Source organism: Juglans microcarpa x Juglans regia, chromosome 1D (genome assembly GCF_004785595.1).
Source record: "Juglans microcarpa x Juglans regia isolate MS1-56 chromosome 1D, Jm3101_v1.0, whole genome shotgun sequence".
Taxonomy (NCBI): Eukaryota; Viridiplantae; Streptophyta; class Magnoliopsida; order Fagales; family Juglandaceae; genus Juglans; species Juglans microcarpa x Juglans regia.
Genome location: NC_054594.1, coordinates 18256104 through 18282603, shown reverse-complemented (window position 1 = coordinate 18282603; position 26500 = coordinate 18256104). Strand labels below are relative to the sequence as shown.

The 26500-nt window shown below is 35.6% G+C and overlaps 4 protein-coding genes and 1 long non-coding RNA gene across 9 annotated transcripts; 1 reads left to right on the top strand and 4 right to left on the bottom strand.

The window, feature by feature from the left end:
- Positions 1-182: 182 nt before the first annotated feature.
- On the top strand, positions 183-3738 carry LOC121237915 (craniofacial development protein 1). Of its 2 annotated transcripts, XM_041134857.1 has the most exons (6): positions 277-329; positions 1086-1323; positions 1658-1747; positions 1828-1952; positions 2253-2435; positions 2906-3738. In XM_041134857.1, exons 4-6 carry the CDS (start codon positions 1851-1853, stop codon positions 3269-3271), a joined length of 651 nt encoding a protein of 216 aa, XP_040990791.1. In that variant the 5' UTR covers positions 277-329; positions 1086-1323; positions 1658-1747; positions 1828-1850; the 3' UTR covers positions 3272-3738. The 2 variants fall into 2 exon arrangements, with proteins under 2 accessions (XP_040990784.1, XP_040990791.1); XM_041134850.1 differs by lacking the exon at positions 1086-1323 and having other exon boundaries at positions 183-329.
- A 1057-nt stretch (positions 3739-4795) lies between these two features.
- LOC121237664 (dihydrolipoyl dehydrogenase 1, mitochondrial) lies at positions 4796-8762 on the bottom strand. The gene is made up of 3 exons (XM_041134510.1): positions 8693-8762; positions 7194-7622; positions 4796-6239 (listed from the first exon to the last, which is right to left on the bottom strand). Exons 2-3 carry the CDS (start codon positions 7473-7475, stop codon positions 4989-4991), a joined length of 1533 nt encoding a protein of 510 aa, XP_040990444.1. The 5' UTR covers positions 7476-7622; positions 8693-8762; the 3' UTR covers positions 4796-4988.
- A 261-nt stretch (positions 8763-9023) lies between these two features.
- On the bottom strand, positions 9024-12716 carry LOC121237749 (probable protein phosphatase 2C 13). Its single transcript, XM_041134617.1, has 2 exons — positions 12257-12716; positions 9024-10361 (listed from the first exon to the last, which is right to left on the bottom strand). Exons 1-2 carry the CDS (start codon positions 12434-12436, stop codon positions 9360-9362), a joined length of 1182 nt encoding a protein of 393 aa, XP_040990551.1. The 5' UTR covers positions 12437-12716; the 3' UTR covers positions 9024-9359.
- A 4694-nt stretch (positions 12717-17410) lies between these two features.
- Positions 17411-26175, bottom strand: LOC121237594 (hydroxyproline O-galactosyltransferase GALT3). Of its 4 annotated transcripts, none has more exons than XM_041134417.1 (8): positions 25809-26175; positions 24247-25170; positions 23667-23902; positions 23267-23545; positions 22655-22783; positions 18671-18847; positions 18481-18588; positions 17411-18020 (listed from the first exon to the last, which is right to left on the bottom strand). In XM_041134417.1, the coding sequence occupies exons 2-8, from the start codon at positions 25016-25018 to the stop codon at positions 17814-17816; spliced, it is 1908 nt and encodes a 635-aa protein (XP_040990351.1). In that variant the 5' UTR covers positions 25019-25170; positions 25809-26175; the 3' UTR covers positions 17411-17813. The 4 variants fall into 4 exon arrangements, with proteins under 4 accessions (XP_040990351.1, XP_040990368.1, XP_040990360.1 ...); XM_041134434.1 differs by having other exon boundaries at positions 24247-25136; XM_041134426.1 differs by having other exon boundaries at positions 24247-25048.
- Positions 20825-21687, bottom strand: LOC121238109. Its single transcript, XR_005935088.1, has 2 exons — positions 21305-21687; positions 20825-20915 (listed from the first exon to the last, which is right to left on the bottom strand). It is a non-coding gene; the product is annotated as an uncharacterized LOC121238109 (long non-coding RNA).
- Positions 26176-26500: the final 325 nt, after the last annotated feature.

The following is a 26500-nucleotide window of genomic DNA, read 5'->3' as shown; positions in this document are numbered from 1 at the left end:
ACTAATTGATTTCTTCTACATATTTGTAAGATAAAAAAATAAAAAAAAAGTATGTATGGTGTGTGGTGTAAAGATGATGAGTAGAATTTTTCTTATTAAATACTTATAATTTCGCTTTGACGGGACTTATACTAGGGCCCAGGCTGGGCTCGGACCAAACTTAACCTAACTGAGTAAAGCCCGGATCACTCCGACCCGGAATGGCCCATCACGGACTCTGATCCGACGGAGTAAGAACAAAATCCCCTAAATCAGCAGCGAGATTGCTTCCATTCCATGAACTCTCTCTTTAATGGCTACAACGAACGGATCCCACACCTCAGGAACAGGTACCTTTTTCTTTTAATCTTTTTATACTTTTAGTTTCTATTTCCTTTTTGGGTTTTAATATCTCATTATGAAACTCCCGACGCAATAATTTTTTTTCGGGCTCTGTATGTTTTCCTGGAACATTAGGAGATCCTTTTTTCCCCGTGTAAAATACATACATCGCGGTCATAACGATTTTAAGCTAAACGGGTTTAATTTTAGCGACTCAACTCAGACTCGGTTTCTTTTCGTGATTGCACTTATTTTGAGTTGCCTTCAAGATGAATTTTTTTTTTTTTTTTTTTCTTTTCCTGTATCTTTTGGTAGCCGAAGTTGCATGAGCTATAGAGTTGGGCCTTTACTCGATAGTAACCCAATCTTAAAATATTAGAGATAATTAATTGCAATGGCTTCGGAATACGATTGTAGAATATTACTATTGGAATTCCTTTTTGGCAAAAGAAGTCGATTTTGCAACTTCTTTTGCATTATACCAGTTCATTGGACGATTTTAGTTAATGAGAACTTCGTTTTACAACTGCTTTCGAATCCTTGATACAGGGTTTGCGTTCATGTGTCTGCAGCTTATTATATCTTAGTTATTTTACTGTATTGTGAAAGATTAATGGTCTTCTCGTAAAAGTTAGTATGGAAATTAGATGAGGGCGTTTAAGAGTGGAATGAAACTTAAGTTACTTTTCTATTTAGTGCAGGCACATCCTAGACTAATCAATTCACCATCTCTCTCTCTCTCTCTCTCTCTCTCTCTCTCCCAGGTTCTATTCAAGTGGCAGTAGTTGGATCAGAAGAATATGTTCAACTAGATTGTTTGCTTTGTGAATGTTTATACATTAATTGGAATCTGCTTACAATTAATCTTAACTCATCAATTGTGATTGTCTGGAACTACAGATATTGGAAGACTCTAGTCTCTAGCCATTTTGTTCCTCTACAATGTGGTTAATTGTACACCCACAAGGCTACAGTTGGTTAAATCCAAACCTCCGAAGAATGGTGATATGATAAAATGAACTAAATATATTTTTATATTTATGATTGGTAAATAAATTTTTATTGATAATAGGGATAGGTGATAATAGCCTGTGTACACCGGACATATACAAGAGCAGCTAGATATATTTTTATTAATAATTGCTAATGAGTACTTGTCCTTGCTAGACCTGCTGTCATCTTGGATGTTTAGAAAGGAAATGGCATATTTCATTCTTATCCAAAATCTTCATTGCATAAGAGTTTTATGATCCGAATAATTAATTCAGGAGTCCAATCGCGCATATTATGGGTGTTATTTGTTTCCTCTCATAACCAATTGCATTTTGCTTTTCAGGTACTCTAAATGAAAGGGATGGTGTATCAAATGAATCTGCAAAAGCAACTGATCCCACTTCGAAATCTGAGACAAAACCTGAAGAAAATGGTGGGTATTTATGATTTTGTATTCTTCAGGAAATGAAGGGCTATTCTTAACAAAGCAATGTATTCATTTCATAATGCTAGAAATTAAAGCTCGGGTAGATGCTATGTGGGAACAGATGAATAAAGGCGTACCTACTAAGACACTCAAAAGTTTTCCAAACAAGCGTAGTTCATCCGAGAGTAAGAAAACAAAGAAGTCATCCAAGGTGAGGATTTTATTCTTTTAAGAGTAATGATATACAACTCTTTTTACAACTTGCTTTTATTTGGAGGGGTAGTTATGTTAAATTTGAAATTCAAACAAAAAAAAAAACCTTAGTATTTTTAATGAAGTGGCACTATCACATTGGTTGGTTATAAATGAGTTGTAAAATAGTTGTAAGAGTATCATTATGCTCTCTCTAATGGAACTGTCGTAGATGGTATTTTCAATAATGGAATTACTTGTCCAATACCTGCCTAGAGATCATCTGTTTATTTCTTTTTGCTTGGTTTTTATTTCATAGAATTGGATGGCATATCTGGGACTGGCACCAAATACAGGATCCCTCAGACATGTTTTACCACATAAGGAACCTAGTGTCATGCAGGACAGCACGAGTGATGAGGCCAAGAGGCTTGCTGCTGCTGCTGCACTTTCTGCTGTTAAGGATGCTACGGCTATTGCAGCTGGCTGGGGGAAAGTTGAGGTAAGCACTTCTTTGATTAGTACCTTCTTTTTAATTGGCCTACTCCGATATTTGTTCATGTTCTGGTATTTCCTATTGCCTTCATAGTCTTGAAATCACTGTGGCTACAAATGGGTGTGGTTTGTGTTGATAATATTAAGGTGGACTTTTGCTTCTTAGTCTAGTTCCTAATTTCTTTGAGAACCAGTTTTGTTTAAATAGTTTTTTTTTTTATAAGTAGTTTTGTTTAAATAATTAGCAGGTAGACTTTAACACATTAACTATCAGTTCTGGCCTTCTGCTAATTAGCTCGAAAACACTGGAAATTATGCCAAGACTGCCTGTGCATTTAGATCAATTTCCATGGGCATAGATTGCTAGAAAGTATGGGAAATTCTTTCATGTGTTTTGGTGGTTACGTTGGTGAATACCCCCATTTTGTTTATGGTCAATCGTTAGTTATATGTTTACACATTTATCTCCTTCTATAGATCACCGAGGTTCGGGACTTTGCCGGCCAAGAAATTGAAGTTAAGAAGCTTGTTGATGCTGATTCAAAGGAAGCTTCTGAAAAAGCCAAAGGTCCCGCACCTTCTGCTGTTGATGCAGTGCTTGAACAAATCAAGAAGAAACAAAAGCTCAGTGTGCTTGACAAGACAAAACAGGATTGGGGGGAGTTCAAGGAAGAAAACAAGGGCTTGGAAGATGAGTTGGATGCTTACAAAAAGAGCTCAAACCAGTATTTGGAAAAGGTATCATTTTTGCAGCGAACAGATTACCGGGAGTTTGAGCGGGAGAGAGATGCACGGCTAGCTTTGCAGGCCAGGAGGAAGCCAGATATGCGAGAGGACCTATGACTGGATTACTCTCTTAGAGTTTCTCCCCTCTTGATGAGTTTGTGCAATTTCACTCTAGAGATTACAAAGATAAGTAGCGGGGGTGGAGTTGCTGATAGCCTGATAATTTTCCTGGCGGCCTTGTTTAATGAGGGAGGGAAGAAGACCCTCGATATTGTTGAAGAGGAAAGAAGGACTCTAATATTGTTGGTGGAGATGTGATGCATTTGGGCAAAGTGTGTAGGTTTTAGTTACCCTAACAGGAATGGGGATTTCCTGTTACATGTTCTTTCTGAGAACTGAATAGGCTTATCGTATATTAGCAAAATTTATATTTGTCCTCTTATTAGTACTTAAAAAAAAATATTTAGATGTGCCTTCTTATTTTAGTTTTATTTGGTGGGTTGTAGGTCTCTTGTTTTTAAGACATTGGAGCATGCAGTGCCACTTTATGAAACAGAGACCGAAGTGCTGTTTCCTTCGCCTAACCCCTCAGAATTCTTTCTTTTTTCTTTGCTTTTTCTCCGGTATTAGAATTTAGAATACAACTCTGATTTTGATTTTACCATTTTCCATTCCGCTGCGAGCTTTGTTCAATAGTGATTAAATATGCAATGGGTAAATCGGTATTTCTGGAAGGCTCGAGGGCGTAGTTTGCAATTAGAATATGGGACACATGGAACCAACGTTCATTTAATGGCCAATTTCGTTAATTACAAAACAGATGGAGCTAGCAACACTAGTTTTCAAGAAGCTATATTCCACGGACCTAGAGGCTAGAGAGAAACAAACCACTTACAAGCATCATGTGAAAAGGGAGCATTTTAGAAATAAATTATAAAGTGACAAGAAGTGACATGGAAGGACGCCAAAGATTATTACTGATGGGGAGTAATGATACACATCATCCAAATTTTCATCATCCTATGATGTGGTATTAGATGATAGGTTCATACCACATCATAGGATGATAAGAGTATGATGAAGTTGGGTCATCAGAGACAGTCATGGAAAAAATCTGAAAGCCGAAGCAATCAAGTTGACAAAAAAAGCAAGCAACTAGAAGAATTGAGTTAAAATGTAGAAACAACACTCGATTATCATTTTCTTTTTATTTTTTGACAGAACAGAGTAAGAAGTGGAGTTTCTAGAATTGTAACTACTTCATCGGTATAAACTAGAACTCCCATCTCCCACATTTTTTTCTCACACATTTTGACAGAATAATTTGATGGATGGATAGAAGCCTGTGGGTAGTATACAGAAAAGTTTTAAGAAAAACATTTACCAAAGGGATAAAGGGTACATGAACGAAAAAATTCACATCAGATAAAAATAAACAGCACTTTGATTCTAATACTTATCTGTTTATCGAATGAATAAGAAAGAGGAAATTCCAGGCAAGTTGTACGGGCGTGCACCTATGAAAAAGAAGGATAATTTATAGAAACATCAATGTATGCATTTATATACGAATGCAACAATTAGACAAAATAAAGTCACATCCAATAAGCCTGCAGTAACCCCAGTCAGACACCAACTGGATCAACAAACCACTCTCATGTTGTTATTAAAACACAAAATTATTCTGTCATGGTAACAATGAGAAATAGCAGCTCATTTCTATTTCAGAGACTTCATCTACTTCCACGAGCAGAAGATTCAGAAAATGGAAAGTCTTCACAGTCATTCCAAAATCTTTGAAACAAAAAATAAAAGAAAAACGATAAACAACTTTCTAAATGTGAATGGGCTTGTCATAAGTGGCCATGGCAGCTTCCTTCAATGCCTCGCTCATTGTTGGATGCGCATGGCAAACACGCGCAATATCCTCACTTGAGGCATCATACTGTAAGGCTATCGCTGCCTCATGAATGAGCTCACCTGCATTGGGCGCCATAATATGGACTCCCAATATCTTGTCTGTCTCCTTTTCAGCCAGTATCTTGACCAACCCCTCTGCATCATCAATTGCTTTGGCCCTGCTATTCGCCATGAAAGGGAACTTTCCAACACGGTAATCAACACCAAGTGCCTTCACCTGCTCCTCAGTCTTTCCAACAGAAGCAACCTCAGGGTGAGTGTAGACAACCCCAGGGACCTTGTCATAATCCACATGACCTACCTTACCTGCTATAAACTCTACACAAGCAACCCCATCTTCTTCTGCCTTGTGGGCTAACATTGGTCCAGGAATTACATCACCAATTGCAAAAACACCTGGCACATTTGTAGAAAATCTTTCATTGACTAAAATCCGTCCAATCTTATCTGTTTCCACACCTATTTTGTCCAGTCCAAGTCCAGCTGTGAATGGAGTTCTGCCAGCAGAGACAAGAACAACATCAGCTTCAAGTGTGGTCTGGTCACCACCTGCAGCTGGTTCAAGGGTCAGCTTCACACCATTTTCAGAAGTATCAACTCCTACCACCTTAGTCTTGAGCATGAATTTCATCCCTTGCTTCTCAAGGGAACGCTGAAATTGCTTACGAATTTCCCCATCCATGGTTGGGACAATATCTGGGGCAAACTCAACAACAGATATCTCTGAGCCTATACGGCCCCAGACTGAACCCATCTCTAGGCCGATGTAGCCTGCTCCAATGACCACAAGTTTCTTTGGGATTCCAGACAAAGCTAAAGCGCCCGTTGATGATACAATTCTCTTCTCATCAATGGTGATACCAGGTAGAGATTTGACATCAGAACCAGTAGCAACTATGATATTCTTGCCTTTAACAATGGTGGTACCACCATCAGGGGTATCCACAGAAACTTCAGAGGGAGAAATGAACTTGCCATAACCTTTGACATAGTTCACTTTGTTCTTCTTGAACAAGCCTTCAATTCCTCGAGTAAGATTAGCCACAGCTTTATCTTTTTGGGCCATCATGGCAGGTAAATCAACCTCAACAGAAGAAAACTTCACTCCATGGTTGGCAAATGCATGCGTGGCTTCATGATACATGTGAGAGGAATGCAGAAGAGCCTGAAAAGAAGAAAATAAAATAGGAAGATGAATAAAGAACGGTTTTTAAACAAAAAAGAAAGGTTTTATTTACCCGAAAGAGATGAATAAAGAACTCCCTACTGGGCAATAAGTTCTTTTTATAGGTAAAAAGAAACCTTACTGGGCAATAAGTAACTTAGATAATATGAATAGAGACCTGCCTACTGTACAATAAGCAACCTTAGCAATCCAATTTCCAGGGAACAAATTAGTAGTGTGATTAATTCAACTATACCACCATGAATCTTGCGGGAACACCTCATTTGAGCAAAGTTCTGACACCAAACTCTTGGACACTAGCAAACGTAAGAGTGTCCAACACAATATCTACCAATCAACATTAGTAAGCTTAATTGAATAGTGGACTTGATTGCACAGGTAGGTTATCCATTTTTGGAAAACCAACAGAGGACTTGAAAACGGAAGTGAGAACGACTTGTTTAATATGTGAAAGAAGTTACACCATATAAAAACAGCCTCTCCCAAGCCATGAAGAACCTCCTTTTGGAGTTTTTTGGGGCTTACAAATTGCAGCACTTGCAATGCCCAACCACTCCAATCGGAAATCAATATTATTTAGACACTATTTCCAAAAACATCATATCCAATATCATTTAGTGGATCCACTAAAACAAGGGCACAAAGAAATGTAGGATAAATTATGGTTTATCTAATTTCTATTTGTAAGTAATTACAGTTGATGTGATTACACTAAATTTTAAAATACTTCTCTTTATAGTTTTCAGGTTACATAGATATATTGATGCCACATCATCTCAGAAACACTAAATTCAACCGAACAACACAATCGTTATACATAAAATTGAAAAAGAAAAAGGGAAGGGGGAGGGGAAAGAAGCAGTTAAAAGAGATTACAAAAGGAAAGGATTGTAAAACATAAAAAGAATAGAAAATCAGAAAGAAAAACCCTACCTTGGACGGGATGCAGCCGACGTTGAGGCAGGTGCCGCCAAGAGTCCCACGCTTCTCAATACAGGTGGTCTTGAGGCCAAGCTGGGCGGCTTTGATGGCGGCGACGTAGCCACCAGGCCCACCTCCAATAACGACGACGTCGTTATCATCAGATCCCGAGGACGCGAATCCTCGGGAGAAGGCAGTGAGGGAGTGGGAGTACTTGAACACATCGGAGGTGGAATTCGAGAGATTCCTCGAGAGCAAGTACGCCCTACGTCTCGCAAAGCTTGCCAGAGCCATCTCTCTCTCTCTCTCTCTCTCTCTCTCTCTCACAGAGCTTTCGGTCAAGAAGCCAGGTGGTGTGCGTTTGGTATAATATGGTATGGTCTGCTCTGCTTTTGCTTTGTTGGGTCTTCCAAATAGAAAGGCCCTGGCTGGCTACTGCTCCTGTGGGGCGACGAATTATTAATATTATTTATCGGTTTTTTTCTTAAAAGAATTAAGTATTCTAAAACACCCAGTTTTACAAAATAAATACCACTCCGCATGATCTTTATCTGGTGCACCTTCGGTTTGTGGATAACTGATCTACGTACAAACAAATATAAAATACATTTTTTTTTATAAGTAATATAAAATACATTAAAGAATGTTAATGCTATATTACTTCAATATAAAATATAAAAGAGTAATGCTAAATTTTAAAAGTTCAAGTCCCACTTAATTTTTTATAAAAAAAGATTTTTTTACACTTTTCTTATAGTAAGATCTATATTTTCTTTTTTTTTTTTTATAAAAGACTTATGCGAATCTTGTATACTTAGAATTTATACAAATCATTAATTAATATATAATATTCTTTAATATAGTATTTTTACACACTGATTTATAACTAATTAGCATTTAAACTTAAGTCTTTTTTATGTGTCAAATGAGAATAAGAATTAAAATTAAAAAAAATATATTATTTTAATTTTTTATCTTTGGCATAGTGATAGTATATTTGCATGTATGTATTAAATTTATGGTCCATATAATAAGTTAATGTTCCTTATTTGAAGACATATTGCATAAATATATGAAAAGTTTTAAGGAAATGATAATTAGAATTTGCTCATACTAATGTTGAGCTGTCGCTTGCCATTTTTTACTTTACAGCGAATGAGAATCGTGCAAAAATGGCATTCCATCTGGGTCGTTGACGGAAAAAAACAGTACAGAAGGGAAGAATCTGAAGCGTTGATAAATGAGATCATGAGGATTGGGGAACATGTAAGCACAAGACATGATATACAGAAATGGTCGTATTGTGTGTGCTTACATGTTTAAATCTGCGGTGTTACCAAATAATTAAGATACAAAGGAAAGCGCAATGTATTTTGGGAATTTCTCATTTCCTTCTCAAAGAATATAAGTTTATTTTCTTCTTATTTAAGAGATGTTAGAACAAATATATATATATATATATATATATATATATATGTATAGAAATGGTAGAGAATGTTAGCCTTACACACCTTATCATCATCATCATCTGGATGTTTGGTGGAGGAGGACGATTACGATTGCTTCCCTAGAAACATGATGAGCTTGGCTCATATCCAATTCCAGGGGTTCATTCTATCCGGTGAGCTTGGGAAGGTAATATTATAGTACGTTATCCCAAATGGACGAACCTCTTGCCTCCCAAAGCAACTTTCACTTTAGCTATATTTTAACCCCACACTGATGGCCCCACTCACATTTTATCCATATATCACATACGCTGATATGCAAACAAGGCATTATTGAGAAATAACCTATATATATATATATAGAGAGAGAGAGAGAGAGAGAGAGACCTAAATATACAGTGAAACATACATATATCACAAATATACAATCAATGACACTTTTATCGCATTTGTACTTGACTTGTGTCCATTTGCTTAGAACTGTGAAACTGAATCTCTTGCATAAGAGATCCTGTTATGAGACATATCCCTCATCTGATGAGTCCAATTCAAAATGTTTGGCAATGACAAACACAGCTTCCAATGGAAGGGTTCGGACAAAACCCAAATTCTCTTTCAACCCCGGCAAAATTGCTGGCCGCTTTTTCTGAACAATCTGAAACAGCCGATACTAGGGGGAAAAAAATCCTTTCTCATTAAAATATCAGTAAATAAAATGGATTCTTTAAATTCAGTTCCCTTCTAGCAAGCTCTTCAATCTATGTCGTGCCTCCTCAGAAAGACAACAAGGCCTCCACCGTGGTCGTCTAGGATATGACTCAACGGCATGTTCACGAGAAGGGCAAGATAAGCAGATAACAATCACAGTGATATTATCGGTTGTATTTAAGCGTAATGCTTCCATGACCAGTTCCCTGGCACACTGCTGTGGATCATCATACTTCCTCAATCCTCGGCGGACAAAACTGACTGCACACTGGCTAGACATGACATCCCAGATCCCATCACAACCTATAATCAAGAACTCATCATCAGCTGTTAACACAACCTGCTGAACATCTGGTTCAGCGATGAGAGGTGATGCAGAACCAGGTGGAAATTTCAAGTCCCAGTCTCCAAGGGCTCGGGTGACACTGAGACCATTGAGATACCCGTCATTGATGTTGCCACCTAATTCCTCAACTCGCTTTAGTTCTGGTAGATAAGAAGGCTTATGATCTTGAGACATCTCAACAGCTAGTCCTTTCCGGCAGAGTACCGCTCGACAGTCACCAGCATTTGCAACCAGTAAATGCCTTCCAAGTATTAGTGCAGTCAGTGCTGTTGTTCCACAGGAATTGCTAACACTGCATTCATTGGCCAAGGCAAGATCTGCCAATAAAAATGCTTTTCGATGAGAATTCTCCAACTCTTTTAAGTAGATGGCATCTATATCAGATGTTTGTGGCAAATCAGCATCTTCAAACAATAATCTCATAGCATTTTTCTTAATATAAGTAGCTGCATCAGGCCCTCCATGACCATCAAATACTGCATAAAAAGCACTAGGCATATGGCACCTGAACAAGGAACCCATGTAGGAAGATAGATCATCAATTTGAATGTGTTCATCATCCATGGATATCCTTGGTCCAATATCAGCATAGCTACCAGAACGAATATTTGGAACAAACTTTGCGGCAGAAGCTTCTATGATGACGGCATCTTTAATGGTGTCTGAGCAATTAACCACCTGATCGAAGAATTACAAAGGTTACAAAGGTTAGCCGATCACAAAGGTATCTACTTAATGCATTGCAAGGAAATTGTAAAAGAACAAAAAAAAAAAAAAGGTAAGGAAATGACATAACTTTGAACAAGGAAGCATAAACAGAACTGCCCCATATCAAATCCATTGAAAGAAAACATAAATTGATCTGATTTCACCAAGTGTAACAATTCTCTTTCAAGGCTATAAAAATATTTCCTTGTTCTTTTTTTCCTGCACTTATGTTACCAAATGTATTCCCCCCCCCCCCCCCCCCCCCCCCCCCCCCCCCCCCCCCCCCCCCCCCCCTCCATCTTTTCTAGGTTTTTCTTGTTTACATTATATTCAAGTTTTTCATTTTACTTATCAAAAAGATTTTTTATAGATTCATAATAAAATCCCAAGCTGTTGATTGCATTCCTTTAGTTCTTATTCACGGAAAGGAAAGCTGCCAGCTATACGTTACAAATCATCATATGTCTTATCCAAGTATAAATCAAGACACAAAACAACTCTTGATCCATATATAGACTTATAGTTACAATATAGCCTTAGGAAGAGTCTTAGGAATATTATTAATTGGCACTAACAAGCCACCAGTTAGTGGAACTATGGCTATAATCTATGAAGGACAGCTACTCCAAGATCCCTGGATGCCAGTTTCCAACTCAAGACACAAATCAGCTCAAACATAGCTTGTTTGTTCCACCACTGCTACGGCATCATCCACTTCGAGGTTCATACCACTGCATATACAGCAGAGAAGCCAGTGCCCAGTCCTTTAGTACCTACCTCCTTTTGATACACCAGCAAACTGTCACTGTGGCTTTAATTCTTTTATTATTGTTGTTGTTGTTGAATTTTGTTGAGTTGTTGAATTATAAAACTGGTGATAGATTTTATGATTGTTTAATTATATTATAAATATAATTTTATAGGGTATGGACGTGCATATATATTATGTATTCTCGGTCAAAATCACCTGTATGTGTGTTTTTAAACATTTTGTTGATTTTTATTTATTTCTTAATCCTAAATTAACATCAAATACAACTGAAATACAGATTACTGATTAAAAAATTGCCCTACCATATCCTAATTTTTCAATATTTTCCATCGTATCATATCTTACGCATGTTCTATATTGGCATCAGTGCTTCCTAGGGTCTAATTTTGTAATTCACCATCCTGTCATATCAAGAGACTTAACATAATACCAAATCCTGATATATCTGTCCTAAAATTTGCAAGCTTTGCAAAGAAAAAGTAGCCTATGACAAATATGAAGTTGGGGAAAAACGTCTAAGATATCATAGAAGTACTAATACCATTAAACGGATTCCCCAATGCTAAAACTTCTAGCAAGGCAAATTTCATTTTCCATAAATCTACAAAAACTATATATGTGTAACTTAGATTAGCAAACAAGGCCAAAAATAAATAATTAAGTACAGAACCAGATACCATATCGTGATTCAAATCAAGAATCATGCAGATCAAGAAAAGCTTGTGTCGAGTTACTGCAACGGAAAACCAACAAGAATTTGAAACTTTTTCTGCAATTACCTCAGTTGATTGCTTCGATTTTTGGAGAAAGGATCAGAATCTAGAACATAAATTCAAGTAATTCAATTCTCTCAACCATCAAATAAAACCCCAAAAACTTTGGAACTCCAAGCTCCATGAATATAAGACATCTTGTAATCATCCCCCAATAAAAAGTATGCGAGTAACGAATCGTGCTTAAACGTTAAACCAGCACACAAGTATAAGGCTTCAACTACTGGGATTAATGGACCCGTAATAATAAATAAATAAATAACCAAGACAACCATAACATCAAAAAACAAGAACAGCTTTTTGGTATTCAAGAAACGTACGGAATCGAAGCGTGACATATCGGCAGAGATCGAAGAAGAAGAAGGGGAGGCCACCACGTCGATCGGAAGGTTGTGTTCTTGGGTGGGAGCCACGCGCAGATGATACTTCACGTCCAGCACGGGGAGGCTCGGCTGGCAGATAACCTCAGCCTCAGCCACCATGTTCTTGCTAGCGATCATCTCAGCTAGGGTGATCTGCGACTCAGAGAATTGCACGAGTTTGGGATTTTCTGTGAAATGAATTAGTAGCGTTTTCTGTTTTCTCCGTCAAGGAATTTTTACGTGCTATATTGCGAGGGTTTGGATTGGATTGTTTTGGTTTTTGGATTGGGTTGTGGAGATTATAATCAGGTCGACTTGGGAGAGGTAAACACCGGTTGGGCCGGCACGACCGGTTTTGTAACCGACACTTGCCAGCTCAAATAGAACCGCGTGAACCGGCCTGGAGAATGTCACGAATGACGCAAGTGCTACGGGATAAAAAAGATTTTATAAAAAGAAGAGTAATATTAAATAAATTACGTAAATGTCAAGCAATCGTTTTAAAAAAGAGTAGAGTCTAATATTAAAAAATTAATTTTTTCTTTTATGTAAATCTTGAATTTATTTATTTTTTTAAAATAATTACACGATACTTATACACTCACGACTATAATTATTATCTTTTTAAAGAGAAAGTTACAAATAAAAGTAATTTTACATTAAAGTAGATATGTTTGTAAATAAAAAGCATAGACTCAATGTTCTTTTTTCCTTTATATATAAAGTTAAAGCTTGTTTAAAAAAAAATTATTTTATAATAAAAACAATTTTATTATCTGATTTATTATATCAGATCACGTTAATTTATAGTAAGCTCACAAATAGATGTGAATATGTTAAATTTACTTTATAATATAAACAATTTTATAATCTGACTTATCACTTTACAAATTATTAAGTTTACTTTTACAACATTTCTTTTGTGAATAAAATATTTTTCTAATATTTAATATGAGATTTTCATTCCCCATAGATATATTTAATGATGTTAATCTTCTTAAATTATAAAAAATACGCGGGATAACAAATTATGGATGTTATTTAACGAAAGGAAATGATTTACGATAGTGAGAATGCACAGATAAGGTTGGATTGGGCACTATAAGTCTCTGGATGTTAAAAATATCTTGTATTATTATTCAATAAAATAATTTATAAATAATAATTAAATAATAATAAATAATAGTAAAAGAGTCTGGAAAAGAAATTCTATTGTATAGTTTTATTGATGAATGAGAATAAAAAGAGAAAAAATATTATTTTAAAAAAAATATTATTATAATTTTAAATTTTTTTAAATATAACTATATGGATTTATCTGAAAATATCTAGACTCTATGTAAATTGTATGTGAACTAACTCAATCTGAAAATACAGTTTGAAAACACAACATAAAGATTGATTTGTTTTAGTTGGACACGATATACTTAATTCTGGCATGTTTTGCTGGGAAACTCGCGCGAGTACTGCAATAAAAGTTTTATCCAACACTTTTAAATGCAATAGAAGTTTAATAGTAATCTCTAATTCGTTCAAAAGTGATCCTAATTGGATAACTTTTCAAAAGGAAACAGTAGTTTGGTGGAAATCCTAAAAGGAAGTACTATGTTTTGTCCCGCATGCAACCCAGTAAAATGACGTAAACCTCAAGGCAATAAAGTTAGAAATGTAGTTCTCTAATCTCTATAATGGGAGAAGAAAGTTAGAAACAAAACGTAGACGCAATTGCTCTCCCTTTCTCTATTACACCTTATTTTTCAATGGCGGTTATATGTGCATTCACTTGAAAATAATAGCTTTATAAAAATAAAATAATTTATATAAATATTTATTTATTTTTTATAGTACACTCAACTCATATCAAAACGAGTGTCCGAAACTTATATATCCCGTATCAGAATTAATTTAGATTTTTTTCATGGAGAACGAAATGATTAAAGTTCCTTTTGTTTTTGATGTTTTTTGTTTCTTGGTGACGTGCATTAATACTCAAGATGGGGTTACGTACGTGTGCTAGTAGTTGGTGGGGAGGGACTTTTATAAAAGTGGCCGTCGCCAGATCCGAACTAATGCAATCAGATCCGGACTCAATTAAGAAAAATCTACTCTAACCGACAGTTTGGGTTCCAATAGCAATTAGATCCAGACTCAATTAAGAAAAATCTACTCTAACCGACGGTTGGGTTTTGATTGGATTTCGATAATTCTTTTTTAGTAATGTTATATATCACATTACTATTTATTTTCATTTTATTATATAAGACGTGATATATTTATTATTATTAAATAATAAAAAATTATCTGATAAATAATTATTTATTAGTGATGAATGTGTTACATTATGTATAATAAGATGGTAGTATGATATATAAATTTTTATTTTTTTGTTAACTTAATAATTAAAGAAGTTTTTTTTTAATGATGTTGTAGATATTTTAAAAATATATATATTTAAAGGTATAAAAAGATGAATAAAATCTTTTTTTTTTTTAAAAAAAACTTTTTTTTTTCCCTTATCGGGCCGTCTCGTGCTACACTTATCGCAATTAATTTGTTTAAGACAAAGACCAAGACCAAGACCAATCATATTAGCTTACCTCTCAAGTTTTCTTTCCTTTTTTGTTCTGTAACTAGATGCTTTGAGAAAGGTATTAACCAATGAAAGTAAAATAAAATAAAATTTAAAGGGAGGAGCGTAGGTAACACGTTAGTCAATTACACCCATCTCCCATTTCCCATATGCATTATGCAATATATATATATATTAATAACAATAAAAGAGAGGTGAGTAGACCCAACACAAAAAAATATACTCTGGCATGTGAATTAGGGAGGGGTAATCATGGTTTGATTCCGAAACGTTTAAAAGATTTGAGAGTTGGAGATGCCGCCAGGTGCCCTCTTGAATGGCACGTGAGACTCGAGTGTATATGAGAAAAATATACAAATAAAACCTTTATAAAAGTAGTTTTTAACTTCTAAACCTTGGAATGGGATAGGGAAGGGAATATGAGAGGAAGGAGTTAAAAGGAAAATTTTATACATTATATTATCATTTTACTTTTATTTTATTATATAAAATGTAATATATTTATCACCATTTAAAGATTTTTTATCATTAAATGGTGGTATATATGTCATATCTTATATAATAAGATAAAAATAGAATGAAAATGTAGTATATAATACTACTTAGGAGCCAAAGCTCACTCTTTATATCGGTGCAAAAAGAGGAGTTTGGAGAGAGAGAATATTCATGAGATTAATATATATATATATATTTTTATCACATTAGATAAAAATAAATTGAGAAAGAGTAATATTAGATACAATTTTAAGTTTTGTAGGTCTCGTATACTCATTTTTTCATTAAAAAAATATTTTTTCACATAGATCCCAAATTTACTCTTTTTTTCAAAATGAGTGTACGGGATTTGTACACCCTAAAACTATATTTAGTATTATTCTAAAAAAATATGCTTGAATTCGTGGAATTTGATTGGATGATAATATCATTTACTTCTAGCATTAATTACAAGTAAGGTTTCCAATAAATTATAACATCTATGAAAGTGTCAAATAGGATATAATATAAAGAGATGGAAGGGTAGAATGCATGTGAAGCAAGCAGGTACATGCGGTATATTGCAAATGTGAATGGGATGGCAAGCTACGTTCAGTGTGGGGTCTGGTTGGCAATATTATTTAAGAGGCATTTATCACTCCTAAGTAACTGTAAATGGGAAAATGATCACATTTTCCTTGGTTTTGTTTTGACATAATCACGTTTTCCTTGTTGGAACAAAAGAAAGTGAAGACATTTTGGGATTTGGAGTGCAGCTATCACATTTACAGTGATATATAATAGCATAATATTGTAGGGTTGTTGGGGTCTTGGCGATGCCTCTAGATTTAAGCAAACGTGGTCTATTAGTGTACACGGCAGGAAAATAAATAATTAAATAAATAAAGCCACGTGACCCACCTCCCTACAGTCCTTGTACACATTTCTGGAAGGGACAAAAAATTATATACGAAGAGAGAGACACGCCTATTACTATTTCAGTTACTTTATGCCTATTACTATTTTAGTTACTTTTACATACTCTTTATACATTCTACTAATATGATTAGTTGTATCATTATTTTTAATATAAAATAACTATTTTGATCAATCATATAAGCAGAATGCGTAAAGAATACACAAAAGTAACTGTATGTAACATAATTCTATTATAAAAGGCTAAAGATACGTTTAGATGTTGAAATAAGTTAAATTAAGTTGAATTGATAAAATATTATTAGAATATTATTTATTATTATTATTATTGTTTTAAAATTTAAAAAAATTAAATTATTTATTATATTTTATATTAAAATTTAAAAAAATTATAATGATGAATTGTATTTTCAAACGAAACCTAAATATAACTCTTGTTGGGCCTTGGTTGTTAAAGCAAAGGATATTATAACTCTTGGTATGATGGGCTTAACCAGCCCAATATGGGAATACAAAGTTGTAACCAGCAGAAATAAACCCACTTTGTTGTGCTTTAGAGCACTCTGATTAGTCAAAATTAAAAGATATTTTTATAAATATAAGAAAAATTTAACTTTTGACTATTCCATTCACATAAATCTCCACATTAAAATAATTATTTTTTCATTATATAACAATAAAATAATATAAGATGAATTTAATTTTAATTATTCACATCAAATCTTCACATTAGATTATACATTTATTCATTATATAGTAATGAATAACTAATAATTTCCAAAATACTTAATTTTTTCAATTATTAATTCATTTTATTTTATCATATTTTACTATTATACCTATTATATATTAATTAATAATCATATTCTTATTAAATTAATATATCACAAACTTAAATTAATATATCAATTGTGATAAAATATGTGATAAAAAGAAAAGAAGAGAAATAATTAATAAAATATATATTTGATGTATATACAGTAACTTTCAAATTTGAAAATTTTTTTGAAAGTCACTGTAGCAAAATTTCAATCTATTGTGAACATATTTTACTCTCTAATAATTAAATACTCAATAGATTTAACTTTTAACTAATTCAATAAAAATGCTCGGAAAAAAGGATCATGCAGGGGGTTCTATCTATCCATCCTTTCTTACAAGAGTACAACCAAAAAGCTCGTCACCCTTTTTCTTTTTCTTTTTTTCTCTTAGATGCTAAACTTTGACCTCTTCACAACGGCCAAAAACTGGCACAAATGAACAATAATAAATTGAGACCAAAAATTAAAAGAGGAAAAAATATCAGTAGAAAATAACACGAAGAAAGAAGGAACTCATTGCCAAACTGGGAATATCTAGGCATTGCATGCCACCAGGGGCATGCAACAAAGAATAGAATACCAATAGTTTCAAGAAAAGCAATTCAAATTCCAGTTGCCAAACTGCTTTTGACTTGACTCTGACATCAAAGAGTTGAGCTGCTCATCATCATTCACGCGTCATTAAACTTGATGTTTACTCGCAGCAAATGGCCCGGTGCTCTTTCTGAAGCATCTCCCAAAGGCACAACACCTTCCTTGGGCCTTGATAATGTGCGAGAACATAACCCTGTTCGCATCCGGCATTGAAAAACCTATCATCATTTATGTAATGCACTTCTTGACCGTTCTTCTTATATTGTTCAATCCATATGCCCATCGCCACATCTTCCAGTTTAAAAAGCTGGAAAAGTGTAATGACAAGTGTCAAGAAGAAGAAATTACCATAACTGTGAGAATAACTTAGCAACTAGCACAAAAATGCAGGTTCTATGGCAATTTGTTTATTCCTGGGGGACATGTATCATGGCAACACTGATGACTCGAAGGTTTGTTTGACATAGAGTCAGAACAGGGCTATCTTGATGCATCTTGGTAACAAACTAGAGCAGCTTCCCCTGTGCAGACCGGTACAACTACAGGCTTTGCAAAATTTTGAAACCTCGCACACATATGTATAGCACAAATGAAGCTACAGACTTGAGCAGTCCTTGTGATGAAGTTCAAAACCTATCAATATGAATGGGATTTGCAAATCATTGATTGTTCCAACAACTCCCTAAACACCGTCTCTATCTATTTGACCGTGTTTCTTCTTTCTCAACCTTCTCTTTACAAATAGAACAATTTTAAGTACATTTTACCTTAAGGCCTCTTTCCTGGTGCCCACGGACAATGAATTTTGCGATGTCTCGAGAGATAATATATCCTGGCCCATGGGCCCATGGAGGATATGAAGCATGGGGCCATTCCTTCAATGAGAGAGAATTATCAGATTCAAGTAAAAAAGCACAATATAATTCATATAAATAGAAACTTTACAAAGATGGATACCTCAGTACTAATATACCATTTGCTGTCTTTGTCCCTATGGGGTGCTGATTCAAAAGAAATAAGACCATACAAGAGGCCATTCGCTGCCTTTCCCTTGAGACTAGAGAGAACTTCATCAATCCTAACAAAAGCATCATCATCTGTTTTCATGATATATTTGGCAGGAAGAACTTTGGTCTGCATATTTAGAAAATAAGACATTCGATAAGCAAATATGAAATCTTCATTTGCTGGAGTGCCACAGCTAATGGTAAATTCTAAAGAGCATATAGGTAACATCAGATAAGCCATAGCATAAATTAGTGAAAAGCCCTAAAGCAGACCATCTTTTTCATCAGTAAAGAAGCACTTTATTGATGAAAGAAATAGACATAACCCAAGTACATGGGACATATATAGGAGCAACACCTATGCATGATGTCTAGAGATTGAATGTTCAGGCCATTATAATTTATTACAATCGATTAATGGAATAAAGTATTAAAGAAAAACATTCTAAGCTAGTCCATTGACCACTCACAATATTTGAAGCTCCTTCCATTCCTCAGCTTAATGGCTGTATTTGTATTAGTTTCTCATTTAAAAAATAGTTTACTTGGTTTTTTTTGTCCTCGAACAAATTTCTGCAATAAAAATTGACATAGATATGCATGATCCTGAACAAGTCAGATGTGTGGTACCATCAGTTAAAAGGCCGTTCCTGACATATGAGTGATCTTTAATTAGAAAGAATATAGAGAAAACAATGCTCAGGTTTCCAAACTATTCCAGTACTTATTTTACCTCCTGAACCTATGAATTAAGGCCAACATCCATGTAAGTATATATGAGATGCTGAACTGACATTTTTCTGTTATAGTTTAGCACTAGAATGTAGGCAACCATCGCACTGGGAAAATTAAATAGTTTCCATCTATGGTCATTGGGGCCTCCTAAAAAGATCTACTAAATTCATCGAGTTGTTCCAAAAGACCAAAACGGTCAATTATTTATGGAATTCCTTGTTGACTCCATGTAAGATACTCGTTTGGACGCGGGCTTCCAAATACATCGTAAGCCAGACGAATAACCAACCCGCAAAGAAAAGGGAAGGTATAGTAATGCTATGCTTTAGATGTATGCTCGGCTTCTATGCAGGGGAGGGCAGCGGGGCCCTGTCCCCCCCCCCCCCCCCCCCCCCCGGGGGGAGGGGCGGTGGCTCCATCCGCCGGATGTGGGTGGCGGGGCAATCCGCCCTCATCTAGGCACCCCTGCTGGTGTGGGGACGGACCGAGCTTGGCCCCAGTCCGCATTAACCTGGCCCCGCACCTTTTACATATATATATACACATAAATATATATATATATATATAAACTTATACATTAAATAAAACAACGCCGTTTTGTTTAATGCATAAATCCCCCCCCCCTTTCTCGACTACCCTCTCTTAGACTCCCTCAGCTCTCTCTCTCACCTCTGACCTCTCTCTCTTGCCTCACGACCCACACACAAACCTCTCTCTCTCTCACTTGTTGCCATCGTTGTTGCCATCATTTCACGCTGACGCCCTTGCCGAGTTTGTGTCTCCAACGTCTTCATCTTGTAAGTATCTCGAGGACCCTAAATTAATTTTTAGTTTTTGGATTGGATTCATTGGACTATGGAGGATGGGATTCATAAATGGATTTGGAGGATGGGGTTGTGATTTGTGGATATATTCGTGTGAATTTGTGATGATGTTTGGTGGAAGTTGGGATGTAAAATTGTAAATCTAGGGTTTCAATCCAAAACCCTAAATTAAATTAGGGGGGTTTCAAAATATTTGGGGTTTCAATTTTGAAACCCCCCTAATTTAATTTAACAATCTGTTTTGGGGGTTTCACAACTTTATTTTATGGGTTTCAATACTGAAACCCCAAATCTGTTAATTTTGGGGTTTCAAATTTTCAATATTGAAACCCCTTGATGTTTATCACTATATGATTTTATGAAATTGTGTCATGGTTTTTGCATCGTGTCATCATGTATGTCATGTTTTTGTTAGCCAACGAGAATGGATAGAGAGGCAAATCCAACCACTAGCCTTAGTACTAGCCCTCCTGACCCCCCTACCACTACCCCTACCCCTAACCCTACACCCTTAGGCCCACCAAGTAAGAAAGCAGTTTCAATTGTTTTCAAGTTTTATAGTCTCACACCCTCACTTGCCCAAGTTCCAACCCTAAATGCAAATTCTCAATGATCTAATCTACAATCCTTGATAGTCTCACTTGGTTTGTACTTGTACTTGTAGTTTTATGTTTTTAACTTTTTTACATATGTATATATCATTACATTATTTGTAATTCTAATTTGTTTTCCTGTTAATGTTTAAGGTTTTATATTCTCTCAGTCTCACTTGCCCACCACCCCCAAATTCCAATCTCAAGACTCAAAGTCATCTTGTTAGTCTACCAGATACACTTTCTAATATTGTAATATTATTCATTTCAATTATTTGACAATTTGTAATATTTTTAGATTAATTTGTATTATTGTAATAGCTTAGAATACTTAGATTTCATGTTTTATGCTTTAAAAAACCTTTGTTTAATTTGATGTTATATGTAAATTGTAAAATATAATTTTTTTTAGGACTAAAAAAAAAAAAAAACATGGGCCCAAAATGGCCCAGAAAGAGGTTCTGAGCCCAATGGGCCCTAGGTCCATTTGCCCTGGACGGGGGCCCCCTAGGGGCAGAGCCGGATCCCAAGGGGAAACCACATCCCCCGCTAGGGCGGGTGCGGGGTGCGGGATGCAGTTTCCCCTGCCTCAGGGGGTGCAGATAGCACCCCTAGTTCTATGTACAGGGCCCTGCTAACCTATTTTGAGGGATGGCGGAAAGAAAAGGGCGAGAAAAAAGGGGGAAAGCCAATTGAACAAAAAGGCTACATTTAGAAGTATATAAAGGTAAACTAGTTTAAGGGTACGTTTGAGTAATGAAATAAGATGAGAAATTCTCAAAACTTATCACAATTTCCTTCCCAAACATCACTTAAATACAACACTTTTCAATTTTAAATCTTCAACTTTTTCATCTAATCACATTATCTAATCATTACAACTTTTACAAACTTAAAAACAAAACACAAAATCAATACAACTTTTTCAAACTTCAAAACAAAAACAATAATAATAATAATAATAAATTATATTTAAAATAATTTTTTAATATTTTTATTCAACCTTTTCTATTTCATTTCTCAACACCCAATAAAACATCTTAACTCAAACCATTTCACTACTATTCCCAGAACTATGAGATACTCCTAGTGTTCACAAATCATTCCAAACTTGTTAACTTAAAGGTTTGTTTAGGAACACAACTGTTCTCAGATATTCTCAAATTACTTCACTACTATTCATAAGGCAAGGCCCTTCGGACCCATTCCTGCAGAGCAAACCCTGGTCCCAAGCACTGCACCCTCGGAAGTTTTCGTACATGAAACTGGTTAAATCGTTGGCTTTTCACTAAGAGGTGTGACCCCAAAGGATTGCTTGTATCCATGAAGTGTTGAACCTTAGACCTTGAAGGGAGTGATACCGAAGACCAGAGCCTTCGCCCCTTGGGCCAATCCCTTGGGGTTCTGTTTATAAATAGTAGTGAATAGTAATAAAGTAATCTGAGACTACTTCATTTACCAAACAGAGGCTAAAACTGTTATTTTCAAGCCTTTTTGATTCATAGATTAGGCAATGAAGTCATATGTTGCATGTTTTCTTTGTATAGTATTCGGTAATCTTCCAAAGATAAGGCTGCTTTATTTATTTTTTATTCAAAGTAATAAAGCATCATATGCAACGATGTAAACTTCAGCAATTAAGGAAAACAAAATTCTCTAAGGTAACCTGAATATGAACGAGCACAGAGATTCGGGAAGTTTTTAGGAGAATAAATTTTCTTGTAGCAATAAATGGCTGCAATAACATGATCTCTGTTTAATATTCAAATCAGATTAACTCACCCCCAGGATGCAAATTGCTATTGTTTTCAAAGCGATCAAGCTGTAATAGTCAACAAAGGGCATCAGCTGGACATCCCCATATGCTTGAGCTTCTCTCCATAGCTCAAAATTGACTTGGTTGTTCTTGTGCTGCAGGTACCCCACCCCCCAAAAGAAAAGGAATCAAAGTTAGCATACTGTCTTTCTCACCAGCTGACCATTTCAATAGATAGCACAACTCGAATGACAAGGGGTACTGAAATAGGCTAGAATCAGATATTATACATGTTAAAAGAAGACTAATATATCATACATACAATTTTCAAAGGACTCTTGCCAAGCTGACTGACTGGAGGAGCTTGGTCCTATGGGATACATTTTAGTCTAAATTCCAAAGTATGGTACCATAAACACAATAATGCCACCACCTGTGAGAATTTCTAAAACCATCTGAACAATAATAAACAATAACTTATGATAATTACCCTCCTCATTCAACAGACAAGCAAGAAATAGAAAAACAAATTTACAGCCTAAGATTAATTTTTGTGAACGGCCAAAGCAAAGTAATAGCATGAATGCCATCTTGATATGAACAAAGTAACACCATCCAGAATGTGTTTTATCACTTACAAGGCCAACAAAAAATCGAACAGCCACATCCCCTGAACGTACAGCCTCATATTGCATCCAAGACCGCCTCAGTGCCATTCGACGCTCAAAATTATTTCCAGTTGAGAACACACCAACCAACATTACACATCTTTTTCTGGAAACTGATGGAGCCTTGAGATGCTCCACATCAATAACTAAATCATTATCTTCAGAAACAGGCAAGCCTTTAGCAAAGGCAGATAAGAGATCCAAGCCACCTGCTACTTTGACTCTGCTAACTGACCATGGCTCAAGTTTCTGCATTGGTAGAAATTGCATCCAGGGTAGGATTGATCACTCCTATAAAAAATGCATAATTCCACAGTATTACCCAGCTTCACATTTTATTATGTATAATAGACATAATCTAGCACCTTACCTCCCTATATGCAAAGGACGTTTCATGCCTTCCACTCACAGTCATGTGAAACCCCTCTATACCAACCCACAATGTGGCAGTAAAAGGATTCCCTTCAACAAATGGGAAACTAGCACTTCCATGGGCACTTCCCCGGGAAACACTGTTCAACATGTCACTACTAGGATGACTCACATTTGAATTCTCTTCCACAGTGCTCCTGACAATTTGCTCATTGCAAAGAACGAGTCCATCAACTGTAAAATATGCTAAGATATTTTAGATACTAACCACAAGAACTACTTCGAATTTGTTAAAGATAAAAAAGGGCTAAATAACAAACTCATGGTCTTGAAAATATATGGCTTAAACATTATAAAATTATTGAAGATACATGAGTTGAGTAAGTTTGTATATGTGACTTATGTGTTCGTTCTGTGCCAAATTAAATGATGACAGTATGGCTCCATCACCAATAAAACTAAATACAGTCTAAAGCAGCTGCAAGCTGCCAGAGAATTGATTTGGACTAGTCACATTATATTAACTACACTCTCATATGATGCAAATCTGTTTGACAAAAATGTGTTATGGAACATACCTTTGACAATGTTAGCAGACCTATGAGCAGGACATTTTTCCTCTTTTCCCCACCCAGCTTCACTAGTCCATGTATTCTGAACGATAAACGGCTCTTCTGTCATATTATCTCCAGGCAGACTGACATTGAAATGTAAGATAATAGGAGGCGTGGGCTCCCCAGAAAGTTGTGAGCCTACAAGTTCAATTTGAAAGCTTCCATGGTGCCCATCAGGAATGCCAACTAAAGTAATGGAAGAATCCTCAACTAAACCGCACGGGATCTCGAGAATGACTACACCATTCAGCGCTGTCTGATCAAGTGTACTCACAGAGTAAGGACAATTTCTATCTTTGGAGCTGTTAGTGTTGCTGTACTTGGAGGATCTTTCCTTCTCAATTGTTGAGGACAAATCATTCCATGCCATGGAAGCCTCTTTAACCCCTTCCGCTGTTCCAGGCAGAGCATCAGATCTGGACAGTAGTGTACGCAAGTGAGCCCATACAAGCAAGGCCTTTGACTCTTTTTCAGAAAGATTCTTGGAAGCATAGAGATCACTGAGTCCTTCAATATTTACAAGTGGGGTCTTTATTGATGGCTTTGCAACTTTCTTCACTTGCATTTCTGAAGATCTAATGGAGCCGCTGTCCTTTTTCTGAGACTCCTTGGCCGGATGGTTTTTAAAAAAACTATATGCCGACTGCTTCTTTGGCTGGATTCCCATAAGGCTGTAACGGAGAACCAAGATCATAACAAGAGCCAGGACAAACATGCCTCCAAACCACTTCTTCATTTCCAACTTACAGCTAAACTAGATAACTAGCTGCAAAAACCATTTTAACTCTTCTTTTATCCATGTTGTAAGGAATAAATGCAAATAGTATGTATTCCACTTCTTGGATTGCCATCTTCTGTCATCATGATATATTCTCGATCATAATGGAGCTATGAAACAGTTTCAAATTGTTAAAACAAACTGTCAGGAACTTACAAAACCAAAAGCCCCAAGGACTTGTCTCAGGCGGTAAAATGGTTGAGAAAACTAACGAAGCTCTGTTTAATTGCTGGGGAAGTGTAGGAAGCCAAAAAGACATCCTAAATTTGATTGAAAATGTTATCAAAACTCAAGATTTCCTCAACTAAGATTGGGAAAGCTACTTGAGTTAGTTGAGTTAAATTTGAGTGTTTGATTGAAAACATAAAAGGAAATGGAGTACATAAAATTTAATTTTCAGTTTTCTTTCCTCTCGTGTTCTCAATAACCCTACAATAGGTGCTCATATAGTCTTAATAATCTCAGAGCTAATAAAGAAACTTAAACTAGGAAAACAGCTTAGCTTCCATCTACCAAAATTCGACAAACTTCCATATTAGGTAAGTAGGAACACTAGCGGCAACATTGCACGGTCAAAACTTACGTTCATCAACCATTGAACCACCCGAATAAAAAAAATAAAGCATCCAAGTCCATGTTTAGTAAATATTAGACGAAGCAAAGCAATCCGTGGAAGTGTGGTCAGAAATAAGTGTATACTTCGAAGTTTAAAAACCCTTTTCAACAGTACAGAATCATGCATGCATACCTGACATGGATCCTCCAGCGCGCGTGCAATAGTAAAGAACCGAGGGATCTGAGATCCGAACTCAAATGCAGAAACCGAATCTCCAACCCAAAATAAAATAAAAGAAAAAAATAAGGAAACCGAGCTCTTTGTTTTTCTCAGACTCAGATTATTTGTCTTGGGAATTGAGGGTGGGGGCGGGGGTTTGGAGGTCTTTCAAGTTTCAAGTTTCTAGAACCACTCCAGTTTCGAGCTTCCAGCTTGTTTTCAACTTGGATGGTTGGCTTGTCAGGTCGAAGTCTCATGATCACTGCTTTTGTCGGAACTTGGAGGTTGAAAAGGTTAGAAGCAAATGATCAAGTGCTGTGGATGCGTACGTATGGAAGTGAATGGCTGTTAGATTTTCCTTTTCTTAAAAGAAAATTTTGAACAGCTTTTTCTTTAGATGCCGTTTAATAGTGTATTAAAATAAGATGAATTAAATTAAAATTAAAAATTAAATAAAATATTTTTAAAATATTATTTTTTAATATTATTATTATTTTGAGATTTAAAAAAATTGAATTATTTATTATATTTTATGTAAAAATTTAAAAAAATTATAATAATGAAATAATATGAAATGAGATGAAACACTTCTTGTATCCAAACGGGATTAGAAAAATTATGTTAGTTAAAGATAACACACCACAATGGGTCTGAAGACTATGAGA